Source organism: Danaus plexippus, chromosome 11 (genome assembly GCF_018135715.1).
Source record: "Danaus plexippus chromosome 11, MEX_DaPlex, whole genome shotgun sequence".
NCBI classification, from domain to species: Eukaryota; Metazoa; Arthropoda; class Insecta; order Lepidoptera; family Nymphalidae; genus Danaus; species Danaus plexippus.
This window is the reverse complement of record NC_083544.1, coordinates 1,926,438-1,941,302: the sequence shown is the minus strand read 5'-3', so window position 1 is coordinate 1,941,302 and position 14,865 is coordinate 1,926,438. Positions and strand designations below refer to the sequence as shown.

Below are 14,865 nucleotides of genomic sequence, written 5' to 3'. Positions count from 1 at the left end.
AAAATATTTTAATGGAGATTAAAAAAAGCCTTAATGGTAATTAAAATTATATTTCTTTATATACAAAAATTTATATATTCTAATATTTTTACTAAATTACGAACATAACGAATGTGACTTAGATTTAAGGGATTGTGTTATCACATTTAAGTGCTCATGATTTTGTAGTTTTGTACCAATAACTCGTATATATATTATATATATTTACATTCTAAATAAATTAATTGTGGTAAATATCTGAATACCTAACCCAAAGACAACTCGATTACTTAGAGAGTAATATGTGACTTAAAATAATAATCTTGTTTACTATCTACCTTACATATTAAGGACTATTATGTGTCAATTCTGTTGATAAGTCTACAAACTTTTTTTGCAGAACTCTTGCTATATTAGTCTTTGACAAGAATGATTTAAAAATAAATATTAATGCTTAGAATATTAAATTATTCAAGTGTTTAACATAAAACCAATTTAGAAATCTATTGAGTATTAAAAAATATGTGTAGTTACTCTTTATGATAAAAGAAATTATCAGTATCTACGGATCTAATAAAAGTATTAGGAAAAGGTAAGGCTTTTCCTATTCCTTTTAGTTATCATTTAATTTAATCCATGTAAGGCCATTTTCTCATATAATAAAACAAAACAAATTATCAAAATTAAATTTTAGGAACGGCTTTTTTGAGAATGTTTATTTTATATATGGTTAGATCGGCTCATTGGCAACAGGAGGCACATAATAACATTGTCGGATACACAGATTCTAAGATATAAAGTAACAAAAACTAATGTGATTTTAAGATCTTTGAATAGGAACAATATCAGGCTGCTATGTGACGTACCTTCTCTGTTTTGTAGGGTAACATTTTTAATTTGATCTATAAATGTCTAACAATTTGTATCTAAACATGTTTATCACTTGTAATGGCAGTGTGTGCATTGCACGACTATTTTTTTATTATATAGTCATCCGCTTGTTTCCGTCACGTGGAGTAGAGAGGCTCGGAATACATACGAGGCGGTGTTTCTCTGGTCAGCGCTGCACGCATTCGACGTTTGGCTTCAAGAAAAAAAGATATATTTTTTATTATTTTACAAATAATACATAATTAAAATTTTATTGAAGATTCAAATTGTTATAAAAATGGTATTGACTTTTTTATATTGAACAAAAAAGATATATATAATATCGAAGTAGTGGTGGCCTGGAGGTTAAAGGCCCGAATCTCATACGTGAGGGCGCGGGTTCGAAACCTGGCAAGTACCAATGTGATCTTTTCCGCATCATATGTACTTTCTAAGTGTATTAAAATACCACTGACGGACGTTGAGGGAAACAATCGTAAGGAAACCTGATCTTATAATTACAAATTATAAGATCAAAATCGCCAACCCGTCTTGAGCAAGCCTGGTGATTAATGCTCTAACCTAATCCATGTGAGAAGAGGCCTTTGCTCAGCAGTGGGCTCCTATAGGCTGATGATGATAATGATATATAATATTCATGTACTTTAACTATATACATACCATGAGAATGCATACAACACAACACAAGTGTGGCCACGAAAGCAGCGATTGGTAACATCGCTGCGACCGCGAGGAGTGCAGTTTGGGCGGGTGCTGGAGCAGCGCGCTTGGCCCCACACCAGGTGATGTTGTGCACTTTGTAAGTTTGAAGAATATCCTGGAATTCTGTACCCAGGGTACGAATGGTGGCTTTCATCGCGTTAGGAGTGAGCGCCTCTCCAGTTTCCATTTTACGGAATTGGAAACATGGTCTGTAATAGATAGAAAAACAGTTGGAACACAACCACATTGAAAATCAGTTTAAGAGGTTAGTAATTTAAAAGCTAAGAATGTTTCATTTATATATTAAATACAATACAAAATTTAAATAGAAAAATTCAACTATAAGATGATTAAAAAATATATGTATAAAAAAATAAAAAATAATATATATTTTAAAAATCAACCAAGTTATGGAAGCCTGAATTTAAACTTTTCCCATACAGACCTCACTTACTGTAATAACATGTATTATTTCTTGTCTCCAAAAACTTTTGAGGTAGATCGATTATAAGCCACATACCCAAGATTATCATACACGTCATGTCGGGGTGCTTCATGTAACTGCAATTTTAGCCGCTGTGGTGCTATAGCAGCCGACATTCGTTCCTTTAGTCCCGCGACCTGCGCACGCGCACCCCGACTGTCTCCGCCCAGAACCAGACGAAGGAGATCACGCTCCCGTACAACTACCACCTGTTGATGACAAGTTTTTATATGGAAATAATAGATAAAGATTGTATCGTGATAATTTTAATGGACTCTCGATAATTACTTATAATGAGGATAGTTGTATATATTTTTTTACTTTTTTTTATTTAAAACATTATAATATTAATTACATTATACTTATAAACTGGTAAATGCTAGTTCATACTTCAGAATATCTAGTTAAAGTGTAGAATGCAAAGTAAAATTTAGTAATTAAAACATTACCTCTACTTGTAAATCACTGAAACGATCCGTTTCGTTGGAATTGTTGGCTCGAACGACAAGTCTGTAATAAACACGTGTATTATTTTCGGACAAGTTTTGAATACTTCAAATCTCAATACAAAAATACTTACCTAAATATTCCATCAGCAAAATGTATTAAGTTTCTCATAATTTTTAATTCCCCTGTCACGTTGTTTATGACTATGACATCGGATGTGTTGTTCGATGATTTGGATTTAATCGGTGAAACGAAATTCATATTAACTATGGCGTAATTGATTGGTAAGGCTTCTGGATCTTTGTCCTTCGCTTTCACTGTTGCTATAACGGTGTCGACGGCGACGTTTAGGCGAACACCGATTGTCATGTTTGAACTCTCGAATTCGGGAAGATGATCGTCTATATCCAGAATTTTTATCACCACTTGTATTTCCGACGCGTCCTTAAATATAAATAAATTTCATTATACGTTCAGCGAAAATTTAATGTGATATATAAGAAATATATACCAAACGGTTGTAGTCCTTATTTATGCGTGGTTTCGTATCGTATTTAAAACATTTGACTGTTAGAAGTAGTCTAGACACAGTCTCACGGTCGAGTCTTCCCGCTGCCACAATGTCAGCTTTGTTGTCCTTTGTTCGTTGTAAACTTACTATTTCCAACTCGTTGCCCGCTAAAAAAATTTCGTATAGATAATTACCCAGACTATTATTTGTAATAATCATTAACGTTCATATCATTGCGATATGATTCTTTGTGATAAGTACAGATTTAAATTGAAAACATAATGTTATTGTAATTAATTATTGGTTACTATATATTTATGTAGTAACTAATCCAATCAAATGAAAACCGTCACCAGGAATCAATCAATTTCAATCCTGATAACCATAGTATTCTAGTTACCCAACATCACATTGTTGGTGACTCCCCTTTAGCTCATAAATACTTTTTAAAAAGAAAAACCTAATAATTTTAAGAATGTAGGTATATTTAAATTACTAAAATATCGTATTATAAGGTTATGAATATTTAAGGCATAATTATAATAAGAAATTAATTTCCTCAAAGAAAGTAGAATTTTAATTTAAGACTTCCAGAGAAGTTTTAATTTTTACTATATAAGAACCATGCTGAATGATATATTTTTTTGAAATAGACCTGGACTTATTGTAAATATTAACATCCGACATACTGCGTTTTATACAATAGATTACCCGTTATAATATAATCTATGGCCGCATTGTCACCAATGTCTTCGTCAATAGCCTCTAGAGTGCCTATGACCGTTCCTACTGGTACTTCCTCCTTTGTAGAGAGCAGCAACGGTGGTTCATCCTTAAGATAAAAAAGAGATTAAAAGCTATCTATGTGGATATCTTTAAAATTACATACTTTTTGTAAGCTCGGAACAAGATAAGTTTAAAGTTGATATGAAAGCTCTATGAAATGACTTTTGAAAGACAAACATTATCCGTAGATCATTCAGTTATAAATTATTCTCAAATAACAATGAATAGAAGGAAGGGGCAAAAAGAGCCTAAGGGTATAATTTATTATACCTATGTAAACAAGGATTTGGCATTCACATAACCAGTGTGCTAGTATATGCTAACATAAAACATCCACAACAATTTACACTTTACTACCCGACATCGTTTATCGTATCGTTATCGAATCGTGAGTCGTAAATACCTACCAGTGCTCGTGAGAAGTGCGGTTTATGATCATCTATGTCACCGACATGCACTGTAACAATACGGCTGCTCTGCTGAGGTGGTGATCCATGGTCAGAGACGACTAACACTAATGTGTACGTGGCTTTACTCTCACGATCAAGCATCTGTCTTGTTGTAAGTAGACCACTGTCTGGATCTTATTTTGATGATGGAAACAAAATTATATTTTAAATTAACGTCTATTGAAAATTTAAAAAAAAATAATGTTTTTTAAAATAATAAATATTATTTGTAAAGTAATAAACATATTTTTCTAAAAAATCAAACCCTTTACTAAGTACCACACAAAAGATTAGAACATATCAGATCTTACCTATACTAAATATTTTAGAATCTGCATCGTCTTGTTGTATTGAGTAGGACAATTGTCCAGATGGCTGGGTGGGGTCGTCGGGGTCACTGGCCACCACTTGGAACACCGAAGTTCCGATCGTGGCATTCTGAAGATGTTAATTTAAATGTTGAGTAATAACATTAAAGCAAATATGTATGTATATTACGACTAAATTATATGCCAGTTAGCTAAAGAATAATCACTTTTTTTTAACTCACCTCACTAACATTAAGGACCTCGCCGTCTGCTGGTCTAATAAATCTAGGCACGCCATCGTTAGCGCTTACGTCACCTATATACAGTGAAAGGGATGCATCTCCTGAATGCCCACCTCCGTCGACTGCCCCTACCAGCAGACGGTATGGATCCGTGCGACCCCGACCAGTGAGAGCGCTTCGGGTTGTGACCTCTCCAGTCGTAGAATCAATTGTAAATAGACCTTAGAAAGTATACGCCTTTATTAAAAAAATACCTGAATTGGTATACACTATAACGCTTACATATTTTCAAATGAGAGCTTTTGAGCCCGGTTACAAACAAAAAATTCTGTTAATTAATCTTACCGTGTGCTTCTCCTTCATCCAAAAATTCATATTTGATTTCTCCTCCGAGGCCTTCATCGGGATCAATCGCAGTAAGTTTTACGACGTTTATTCCAATCGGTACATTTTCGGGCACAACAGCTGCAATAATATAAAAAGATTAAGATTATTTTATATGTGAAAAATAATTACATGGGAATTATTTTTAATATATTTTTTTTTTGTTGTGACTGTTTAAAAAGACCACGTTGCGACGAAGAGCGTGTTCAATTTATTTTTGTTCCTACATACATTGACAACGAAGTCATTTATTGGAATATAGAATTCATAAAATCGTTACGTCGATTTGATTCATAAATAGAACAGATAGAAGTCTTTGAATAACTCACCAGTGTAAACGCTCTTATCAAATACAGGAGTATTGTCATCTACGTCAAGCACGTCAATCAGCACAGTCGCAACTGATTTGAGCCTGTCCGCTCCGCCAGCGGGCATATCGTAAGCTTCAACTTCAATCCTGAGAACGGATTGACGTTCACGGTCCAACGTTTTGTTTTCACCCACCTGTGTATTATATTGCTATACTAACGGGCGTCACATAATATTCAATGGTCCGAAAAAATATTTTTTTATTTACAGATCCTTTGTTTAGAATTAATATTATATTTGCTCCTTTGCAGGGTTTAGAATAATTATAATCTGTTGAATCTAATTAGCTTTTCTGTTTAAGGATTTTTTGTCTCGGATGAAAATTTTTTAGTACCTGAATAACTCCTGTGACACTATCTATTGATAAGAGTTCAGAATTTTCTCCCTTTATTGAATATCTCACATCAGAGAAGCCATTCTTCTTATCTTCGTCGGTAAGAACTGCATCAGTGTCCTTGGCATTAACAGTTAATATTTGCTCTGGATACTTTATGGATTCTAAAATACTCACTTTATAAATCTGAAAGTATTTTAAATATATATATATATAGCAATTTAAAATGTATGTATCATATGTATTACATTTGTAAAAGTGATATAAAATTACCTCTTTTTCAAATACGGGTTCATTATCATTTACATTTACAACTTCAACAATAACATTGGCAATGCTGTGTTTGCTGCCATCAGTACTGGTAGCTTGTACTGTTAGTGTCAAATTGGGGTTGCTCAACTTCTCGTAATCCAAATGATTTGTTAACACAACCTGTCCACTTAAAGGGTTAACTTGTAAGAGACTTGTTTGTGAATTGATAACCTTGAAATTAGAAACGATGTGGCCAGACGTCGGATCCTCGGCCATCAATACGAGAACAGTACTACCGATCGGTTGCTCTTCTTTTATTTTATGATGGATTGTAGGATTGGAGTTTGTCCAACCGGCGTTAGTAAATTGGGGATTTTTGTCAGCAAATGGCTGAATATAAATAGTGTGTTCTAACAGTGCGAATTGCTTATCTTCGTTTATTTCAGCGTTTACGTCAGTGACTTTTATAGTAAGTATGACTATTGATGTTTGACTGTAATCTAACGTTCCGTTCACAAAAATTTCTCCAGTGTCTTCATTTATTTTGAACAAGTTTTTGTAATCGTAAGCCGAGTTAGATTTGATCTGTACACCAGCTTTTGAAAATGCCTTGATCGGTTCTATTATACTATATTTAAGTTTAGCATTTAGATCTGAGTCGTGGGCTACTAATTTCGTAACTAGATCATTAACATGAGCCCTTTCTGAAATGTAGGTTGTAGATTCTGTTACATTGAACATCGGTGGTTTGTCATTCACGTCCTGTATTGTTACAAACACAGTGGTGGTAGCCGTTTCTGGTATAGGAGTTCCGCTATCAACTGCAGAAACAATTATCTCATAGCGTTCGGGATTTATATCACGATCAAGATTTGCATCGTTTGATACAGTAATTAAACCAGTCCTGAAAAAATAAAATGTAAACTATTAAATAAATTATTTTTTCAAAAATCATGTATCGTTGTATGACTTAAGTGAGAACGTAACGCATTTTACTTTTCATTTATAGCGAAATTATCCTTTGATCCAGAGATAATATGGTAAGTCAGTAATTCATCCATCCCATCTGGATCATGAGCTACAACTCTGGTAACGTTTTGTCCTGGACTTGCATTTTCTCGTATACTAGCTTTATAATTCATAGGATTAAGATCGAATGTATAATCATCATTGAGATCTTTTTGATTGACAATATATTTGTAGTGATGGTAATTGCCTTTGAAAGTGGGTCTTTGGTTACCAGGAACACCTACACGTATGAGTACTCGTGTTTCATTATGAAGTGGTGGATTTCCTGTAAATATATTGTAATGTTATTAATAAAAGACAATGAAGAAGATGTTGGTGTTGATAGAAATATTTAAAATACAAACCGTAATCCGTAGCTCGTACTAATAATTCATATTGACCTCTAGGGGTGTCCATGGTTTCAACTTTATTATTAATAGTGATCTCACCGGTTTCTTCATCTATAGCAAAAACCTCACCTTTATGGGCTATGCTGTTGTCTGATACAAGGGAGTAATTAATGCGACCACCTCCTTGCGTAGGACCGTCAGCATCTGTTGCCTTAACACACGAAAATTATAAGCCTACTTAGTATAATTCGTTAGTTTTAGTGTTCATTACAATTAAATTAAATATTATGACTGGTCTGCCTTACCCGTATTACAAGTTGAGGCTCAAAGCTTGTCGCACCATCTCGTATAGTACGGCTGTACTCGGAAGCTTCAAATATCGGTGTATTATCGTTAGTATCCAAAACGTCGATGAAAATACTAACTGACGTTGATTTTCCGCCTCCATCTTTTGCGAGAAGTGTTAAACTGTAACTTTTTTGGGTTTCATAATCCAGCATATTTGCAACAAATATTCCTCCCAGGACTTTATCCGTTTTAAATATGTTTGATCCAAATCCGGACAAAAAATATTCTATTTCCCCGAAAATCCCGTAATCCTTATCGCTTGCTTGAAGTTCACCAATTTTAAAGCCTATAGATGCGTTTTCCAGAACATTAAATTTATAAAATGGTTGGTCAAAGACTGGAGCATTATCATTCATATCTAGTAACTTTATATTCACTTTAGCATGACTCAATTCCACACCATTCACCGTAGCTACAATATCAAAACTAAATAGTCTCTTGTCCTCATCGTCAACGTCATAGTCAAGTTTGGATGAGTCTTTAACCTTAATACTTATTGGCGTTCTACCTTCACCATGATCTGGCGTTATTGAGAAAACATTTTCAGAATTACGAACGTTACGGATATGCAAGTCGTATTTACTGTTCTGACCGAGATCGTAGTCTTCCACGTATATTGACAATTCTGGAATGGGACTTCCATTTTCAATGTTTTCTGGTATGGAAATATCAAAAACATCCCCATTAAAAATTGGCTTATGATCATCGGCGTCAGTTACGATAATTGTTATAGGAATTACTGTATAGTCTGATGGCACTTCGTTGTTTATTAATTCCGTTGCCTAAAATACAAAAAATTATATTGATTGAATCTAAATGTGGGAATTTATGTTGTCAAGGAAAAAAATTACCTTTACAAAAAACGTATAAACGCCTCCATTCTGTACTACTACATCACTTTCTCTATCCACAGAAATATTAGATGTTATGAGTGTCGCACGGCCTATAGACTTTTCAGACTGTAGACGAAAGTACTGCTGGGTATCGTCTTCGAGGGTTAATAACACTGGTCGGGGATTAGCTGTGTCACCATCTTTGGCTACTATCTCCAGTATTTTTGTATTCTTAAAACAGTGAGCAATGTTAAGTAAATCAATGAGTTAAAAACATCCTTAAATTTTTCTTTGTGTGGAATTTAAACTTCATGTAAATGAATATGGATCTGGTTATATGAAAATAGATTTACATTTTTTGTATACGTACGGGAGGAGTGTTTTCTTGGACGGTAGCTGAATAAGGGGCGTTAACAAATACAGGAGGTTGATCCTGAACGTCCTGTATAGCAATGGACACACTTCCTATGGCGTTTAAAGGTTTTTGAGAAACATCTGATGCATCAAGAGTAAGCACATACGCCGAACGGCTTTCATAGTCCAAAGGCTTAGAAAGGAATATACGGACTTGATATTTGTTTGGGGTAATCTGAAAGGAAGTTGGTCATTTTTATTTTCAATAGCAAAAGTTTTATTAATTAAAGGGTTTTTATATGATTTAAATAATATTTTACTTCTTCCGTTGTAACTTTGAAGGTGGAACAGGCTTCAACATCGCTGCCTCTTTCTTTATCTGAACATTTTACTTGTATCTTTGCGTTGTCGTTCTCATCACGGTCGGTTATTATTATGTCTGGCGTTACCTAGAATATATTTTTTGTCCGTTTAAATATTATTCAGGGCAAGGTAGATTTGAAACTTTTATATAAAGTTTAGAGTAAGAATGTTACTTTGATTTCGCTGCCAACAGAGGTCGCTTCGCTTATATTTACAATATATGGTCGGTTGTGGAATACGGGAGCGTTATCATTTACATCTCTCACAGGTATCACCCTCCTAAGCGACACCGTGTTCGGTTCCGTCTCATCTAATCCCTCATCTGAAATATGTAAACACAAAACGTGTCTGATTATAATAACATTAATTTTGTTTGATTTTTTCTTTATGTATAAATAAAATTTATTAAGATGTAATATCATATCCCTTAATATTTAGTAATTGAAAATATTTCAATGAACCCCTACCAGTTATACTTATGATGACTTCTAACTTCGCTTGTTCTTCTCTGTCCAATGACCTTGCCAGCGTGACCACGCCAGTTACGGAATCCACGGTGAAGTATTGGCCAGATATAGAATATCTTAAAGTTCCATTTTCTGGATCTATGCCTTAAAGTACAACACAAATATTGATAAAAACGTCTGGTTTATTAATACTTTTTATGTTCTTACATTCAAAAGTGTAATATAATGAGATCTAAGACTGTCGCAAGTTTTATTCATTTAAATGAAACTAATATTTTTCGGATATACTACACGTGCTTTATTATTATTTTTTGTTTAAAACTACATACTCTCGACGTTTCGGTTACTTTTCAGCAACCGTGATCACATCTCGTCTGCCCGTGCCGTGCCGAAAAATATTAGTTTCATTTAAATGGAAAAGTATAATACCGCCTGAGTTTTTTTGAACACATAAAATAATGCAGCAGTCGATATAACGTACCTGTGAGGTAATTTGTCTCAAATATGGCAACACTTGGGACCAAAAACCAGCTTAGTGTTCTATAGAGCTTAATAGTAGGTTATTCTTAATGTATAAAGTATTTGCAACCGTCTTCACAGACTGACCCGTAAAGCATTCTGTTTACTCGCCACAACAATAAAGATTCAAGAGCCACTTATAATTATTGCAAACATTTAAGATACTTTACCTTTTAAATGATACACTGGTGTTCCAACTGGCGTGTCTTCTGATAAACTGAATTGTGACATGTCCCCGGTTTGGGGAATAAAATGTGGCACCCTGTTGATGACTTGGGCAGTCATTTGTTGTATCAAACTAACTATCAACAGTATTATTAACGGGTTTTGTGTGTTCACTACTGCGGCGGCCTTCCGCCGTTCCAAAATTATCTCTGCCATCTGTAATGATATTTTTTGTAGTCGCTTCATAAGTATAAGAATATTTTCAGTGAGTTAGTTACATATTATGGAATGCTTAGTGTTGGTTTGTTTCCATGTAAATACCAACGATGGCTAATTTTCTAATTACAATACCATGATTATCCCTCGTCATTAGATTAGCGTCTTATTAATTATTATAACTATAAAAATAATTGAACAAAACTAATAGCATGATTTAAATATTACTGCGTAATGAAAGGCGATGAAACCTACAATATTTTTTTTCCAATAACGCAGAATTTCTCTCAAGCGGATCAGTTGGTCAATGGGCGTATTTCACAATATGAGCGGAACCAGTTAGCGGTAGACTATTGTTACGTTACCGCGGATATTTTGGTTAGAGCTTGAATTACTTTTACGTTTTACGATACCTTACCTTTTAAACAATAGAGAGAACTCTTAATTTGCAAGATTTTACTCATATTTTTTGAATTTCCATTATAAATTTCAAAGTGAACTTCATATTTCTAATAAATCTTTAAAGATTTTAATCATATATTGCATTATTTCTTAACTAAATGACAATTTATTAGTTGTTGTAAATAAAAAAAATTCATTTGTCACTAAAAAGTAAAAATTTATCGTGCTTTTAAAATATCTTATTTTGCTCTATATATGTAAGAACCTCATTTTATCTATTTATCTGTTAAGTTGTAATTACCTGTTTGTTATGCCCTACTTGCAATCGGATATTTGCTTATCGGGTTGCATGCGGTAACTGGTCAAAAACATGTTATTATGTCTCCCCTTTTAAGTAATGTAACACTTTTAAAGGGGCGATTCTTATATAGGTATGTAGGATAACATTTAATTAGATTTTTAAGGAAATGAAATTGTAATGGTTTAAAACTGCTCTACTCACACATCACCATTAATGTTGCTTAACAATATATAGTTGTTGAGACACACTAAGCAAATAATATTTCTTTATATTATTTGTCAAAAAAATATACTTCGCAAAGCTCGATCACCGGACATTTTCTGTATAAAATCGACAACCGATTAAAACTTATATTAAATTTTGTATCGATATTATAATAAAACTAATTTATATATTTATTTCTATAATTAGCTATGGAGTTCGTTTAATTAATGGGTGTATTCTAGACATCTATTAAACCTGTAATTATAATCATTAATCACGTTAAATAATAGTTTTATAATTATAATCGTATCCATAACATTAAAACATCTGGTAACACGTACATTGGAGACGAATACCTGGTTCTATACCAGGTTCATACTCTAGTTTTCCGTATATATAACAAAGTATTTTGTTCGATGAAAACTTTTATGTAATAACGATTAGCGGAGTGAGTTAACGTATTTAGGACAAACACGACGTGCTCCGGCGCATTCCAAAGCGTTGCATTTTACACGACGACAGTGCTATTTTATATAAACATAACACATAGCTTGTTTAATAATATCACAATAATGTTTTCAAGCATTCGTAACGCTCTGTTCATTCTTGTGTGACATTTAGTTTACTCTGGCATTATAGAGCAAGGTTTTTGTAACGATTGACGATAATTGATCCTATTAACAAGGATCACATAAAACAAGTGTATTAATAAATTTGGATATATATAACTTATGATACCTCATACTTATTTTAGGACTTGAAAACGAGAATAATAGAAAAGGTACAAAATAACCAGGAAAACATGTCCTAAAAAGCCAGCTATACTATATATAGTAATAATCTTTCGTTATCTCGATTCGTCTTTGCTTTATTTCTTCATTTAATTTAAATGTCAGATTGTTTTAATATAATAAATATATATATATATATATATTCTCAGACTTACCTGTCTTTAAAAATAATGACTCGATCTTCGATTTTGAAAGTATTCAGAATTATATATAGTTGCCTTTAATCCTGATTCTTTCGCTTCACTAATTATAAGTTCATTCTCTTTAACACTTATCAACAAATCTCAAATAGATATTTCACTCGAATAGATTATACTGAGAAGAAGACAATATTTTTTAACCATTTTGTTATAGGAATCTATATCAGTCTTGCGTATTCAGTATTTGCTCATCCGTCGTTATGAATTCAACGCTAACGTATTTATAGACAGAACCATTAACACTATCGTTTGTTATAAAATTATGAACAAAAAACATTAATCATAACATCATACAATACAAGTCAGTGAACTGAATACGAGAATACAATGGACCCGTGGGAAAAGTGATAATTATGTTCCTTGTAGTACAAACATAATGTTTTAGGAGTAACGGTAAAAAGTACTTGAAGGCTAGCCTTTATGTTCTTAGAAATGTGCTAATTAAAATCTCTTGAGTTATCGACAATCATTTCTATACTAAATAGATTTGTTGCGCTCTCATAAAAATAACACGTTCATTTTTGAAACACAACTCTTTAAATAACAATGCTGTATAATGAATTTATTTAACACTGTTGATAGATTATTTTATATATATAATTTTTTTGAAGTAATCGTAAAAAAATATAAAATAACCTATAAAATAAACTAATATTAGCCAATTGACCTTGATGACTAATAAATGCCATATGTAAAGAAAGTTCCGCATGTAAACATGCCTTAACCTGTCATTTACAGTTAAACCCAAATTTTAATGACTCACCTTAAATATATCTTTTTAAAATCACTTATAAATTATGAACTATACTTAGCACATATCACATTTTACACACAAAATTTGCAATTAAAACCGAATTATTTACTTATATATGTCATCTTTCTTACGGACTTCGAAGGCAACTCCGCTAAGTTCAACTGTACTGTCAAAAACTTGCACCACCGGTCCAAGAGTCGTTTTTAGCGTCCCTCTCACTTTGTTTATAAATTATGTAAGTTAGAAAGAGACCTTTATAATTTGTATGTCTATCGTTAAAGCGTTGCAGATAGAGCCTTTTTGCACATGAAAAGTAACGGGGGATTTTAAGATGCGTGAGTTGAGATGGAGTTTATTTAGTCGGATATGATGGAGAGAGACAGGTGATATTGTGTTATGTTTATGGTGAATAAAATAGTTGCATTATTATTATAAGGTCACGGGAACGTAACTTTGTAAAAATAACGTCGAAAGTTGTTAGTTATAAGATTAACGTAAGCTTTATTTTATCTGTTGATCTTAGTTTAAAAGGCCACTTTTATCATTGATTATATTTCTTCCTTTTGTGTCCAAAGTTATTTACGTTTAATTACTATTTTCAACTAAAAACATTGTATACAGTATAAAATTACAGCAAAAACATCAATCAGAAAAATAATTGGACTGTATTAACGAGTAATACAAATATGGTAATTTTTTTTTCACTTCCAGCATAATATTAGATTTATCTCCAGTTGATGGTTTTGAACAGACCGTTTTTATTATCTAACGGTGTAATTCAACACTAGTGTCACCCCGCAGTTTCTCTGGAATACTTAAAGTTTATTAAGGAATATAGTTACTTCTTCTGACGAAATAACAAACACACACAGACTTAAGCGTTTATAATATTAATAGACTAGTTTATTCGTATTTCTGAATCAATTATTGTTTTTCGTTTTCACAATACAAACATTCCTTTAATAAATTTTAGTAGGTCGTTACTTAATTTATAACAAAATTCCTTCTAAACATAACCCACAAATAAATAGACATTGAGATTAGCAATATTTACTCAGTCCTTCGTGGCAGTGTTAATATTAGAATTAAAAATCTCCTTTAACTCTCGAATAGTGGTGTGGTAGAAACGATTATTCTGCGGCTATTTTTTTACAACAGGCGTTGCTTATCACACACGACAGGGGCAATCTATGCCTTCGTTGAATATATTCAGATGACTGGATTTTGTTTGTAAAATGTATAAATTCTCTTTAACAAACTGACCTTGACTTAATGGTTAAACATCGCATTAACCGACACGGTATGACTCTGGGATGTATTATAAGAGATCTATTAATTTTGAACAATTAGGTAATTATACATGATACGTCCTTCCCGTCGCGTCTTTGATTTTTCATTATGACAAGTTGGTGACTGTTGAACATTAGAGTCTGTAACATGTAAATTGAAAAA

At 32.8% G+C, this 14,865-nt stretch overlaps 1 protein-coding gene across 1 annotated transcript; it reads right to left on the bottom strand.

Moving 5' to 3' along the window:
- Positions 1–34: 34 nt before the first annotated feature.
- LOC116765664 (cadherin-23) lies at positions 35–13,573 on the bottom strand. The gene is made up of 24 exons (XM_032655231.2): positions 13,423–13,573; positions 10,551–10,761; positions 9,862–10,005; positions 9,568–9,716; positions 9,352–9,480; positions 9,048–9,266; positions 8,696–8,908; positions 7,802–8,626; positions 7,512–7,707; positions 7,135–7,432; positions 6,160–7,042; positions 5,887–6,072; positions 5,513–5,687; positions 5,145–5,264; positions 4,800–5,020; positions 4,561–4,687; positions 4,208–4,383; positions 3,726–3,846; positions 3,015–3,181; positions 2,637–2,947; positions 2,506–2,566; positions 2,093–2,265; positions 1,531–1,781; positions 35–1,063 (listed from the first exon to the last, which is right to left on the bottom strand). The coding sequence occupies exons 2-24, from the start codon at positions 10,759–10,761 to the stop codon at positions 987–989; spliced, it is 5,433 nt and encodes a 1,810-aa protein (XP_032511122.2). The 5' UTR covers positions 13,423–13,573; the 3' UTR covers positions 35–986.
- Positions 13,574–14,865: the final 1,292 nt, after the last annotated feature.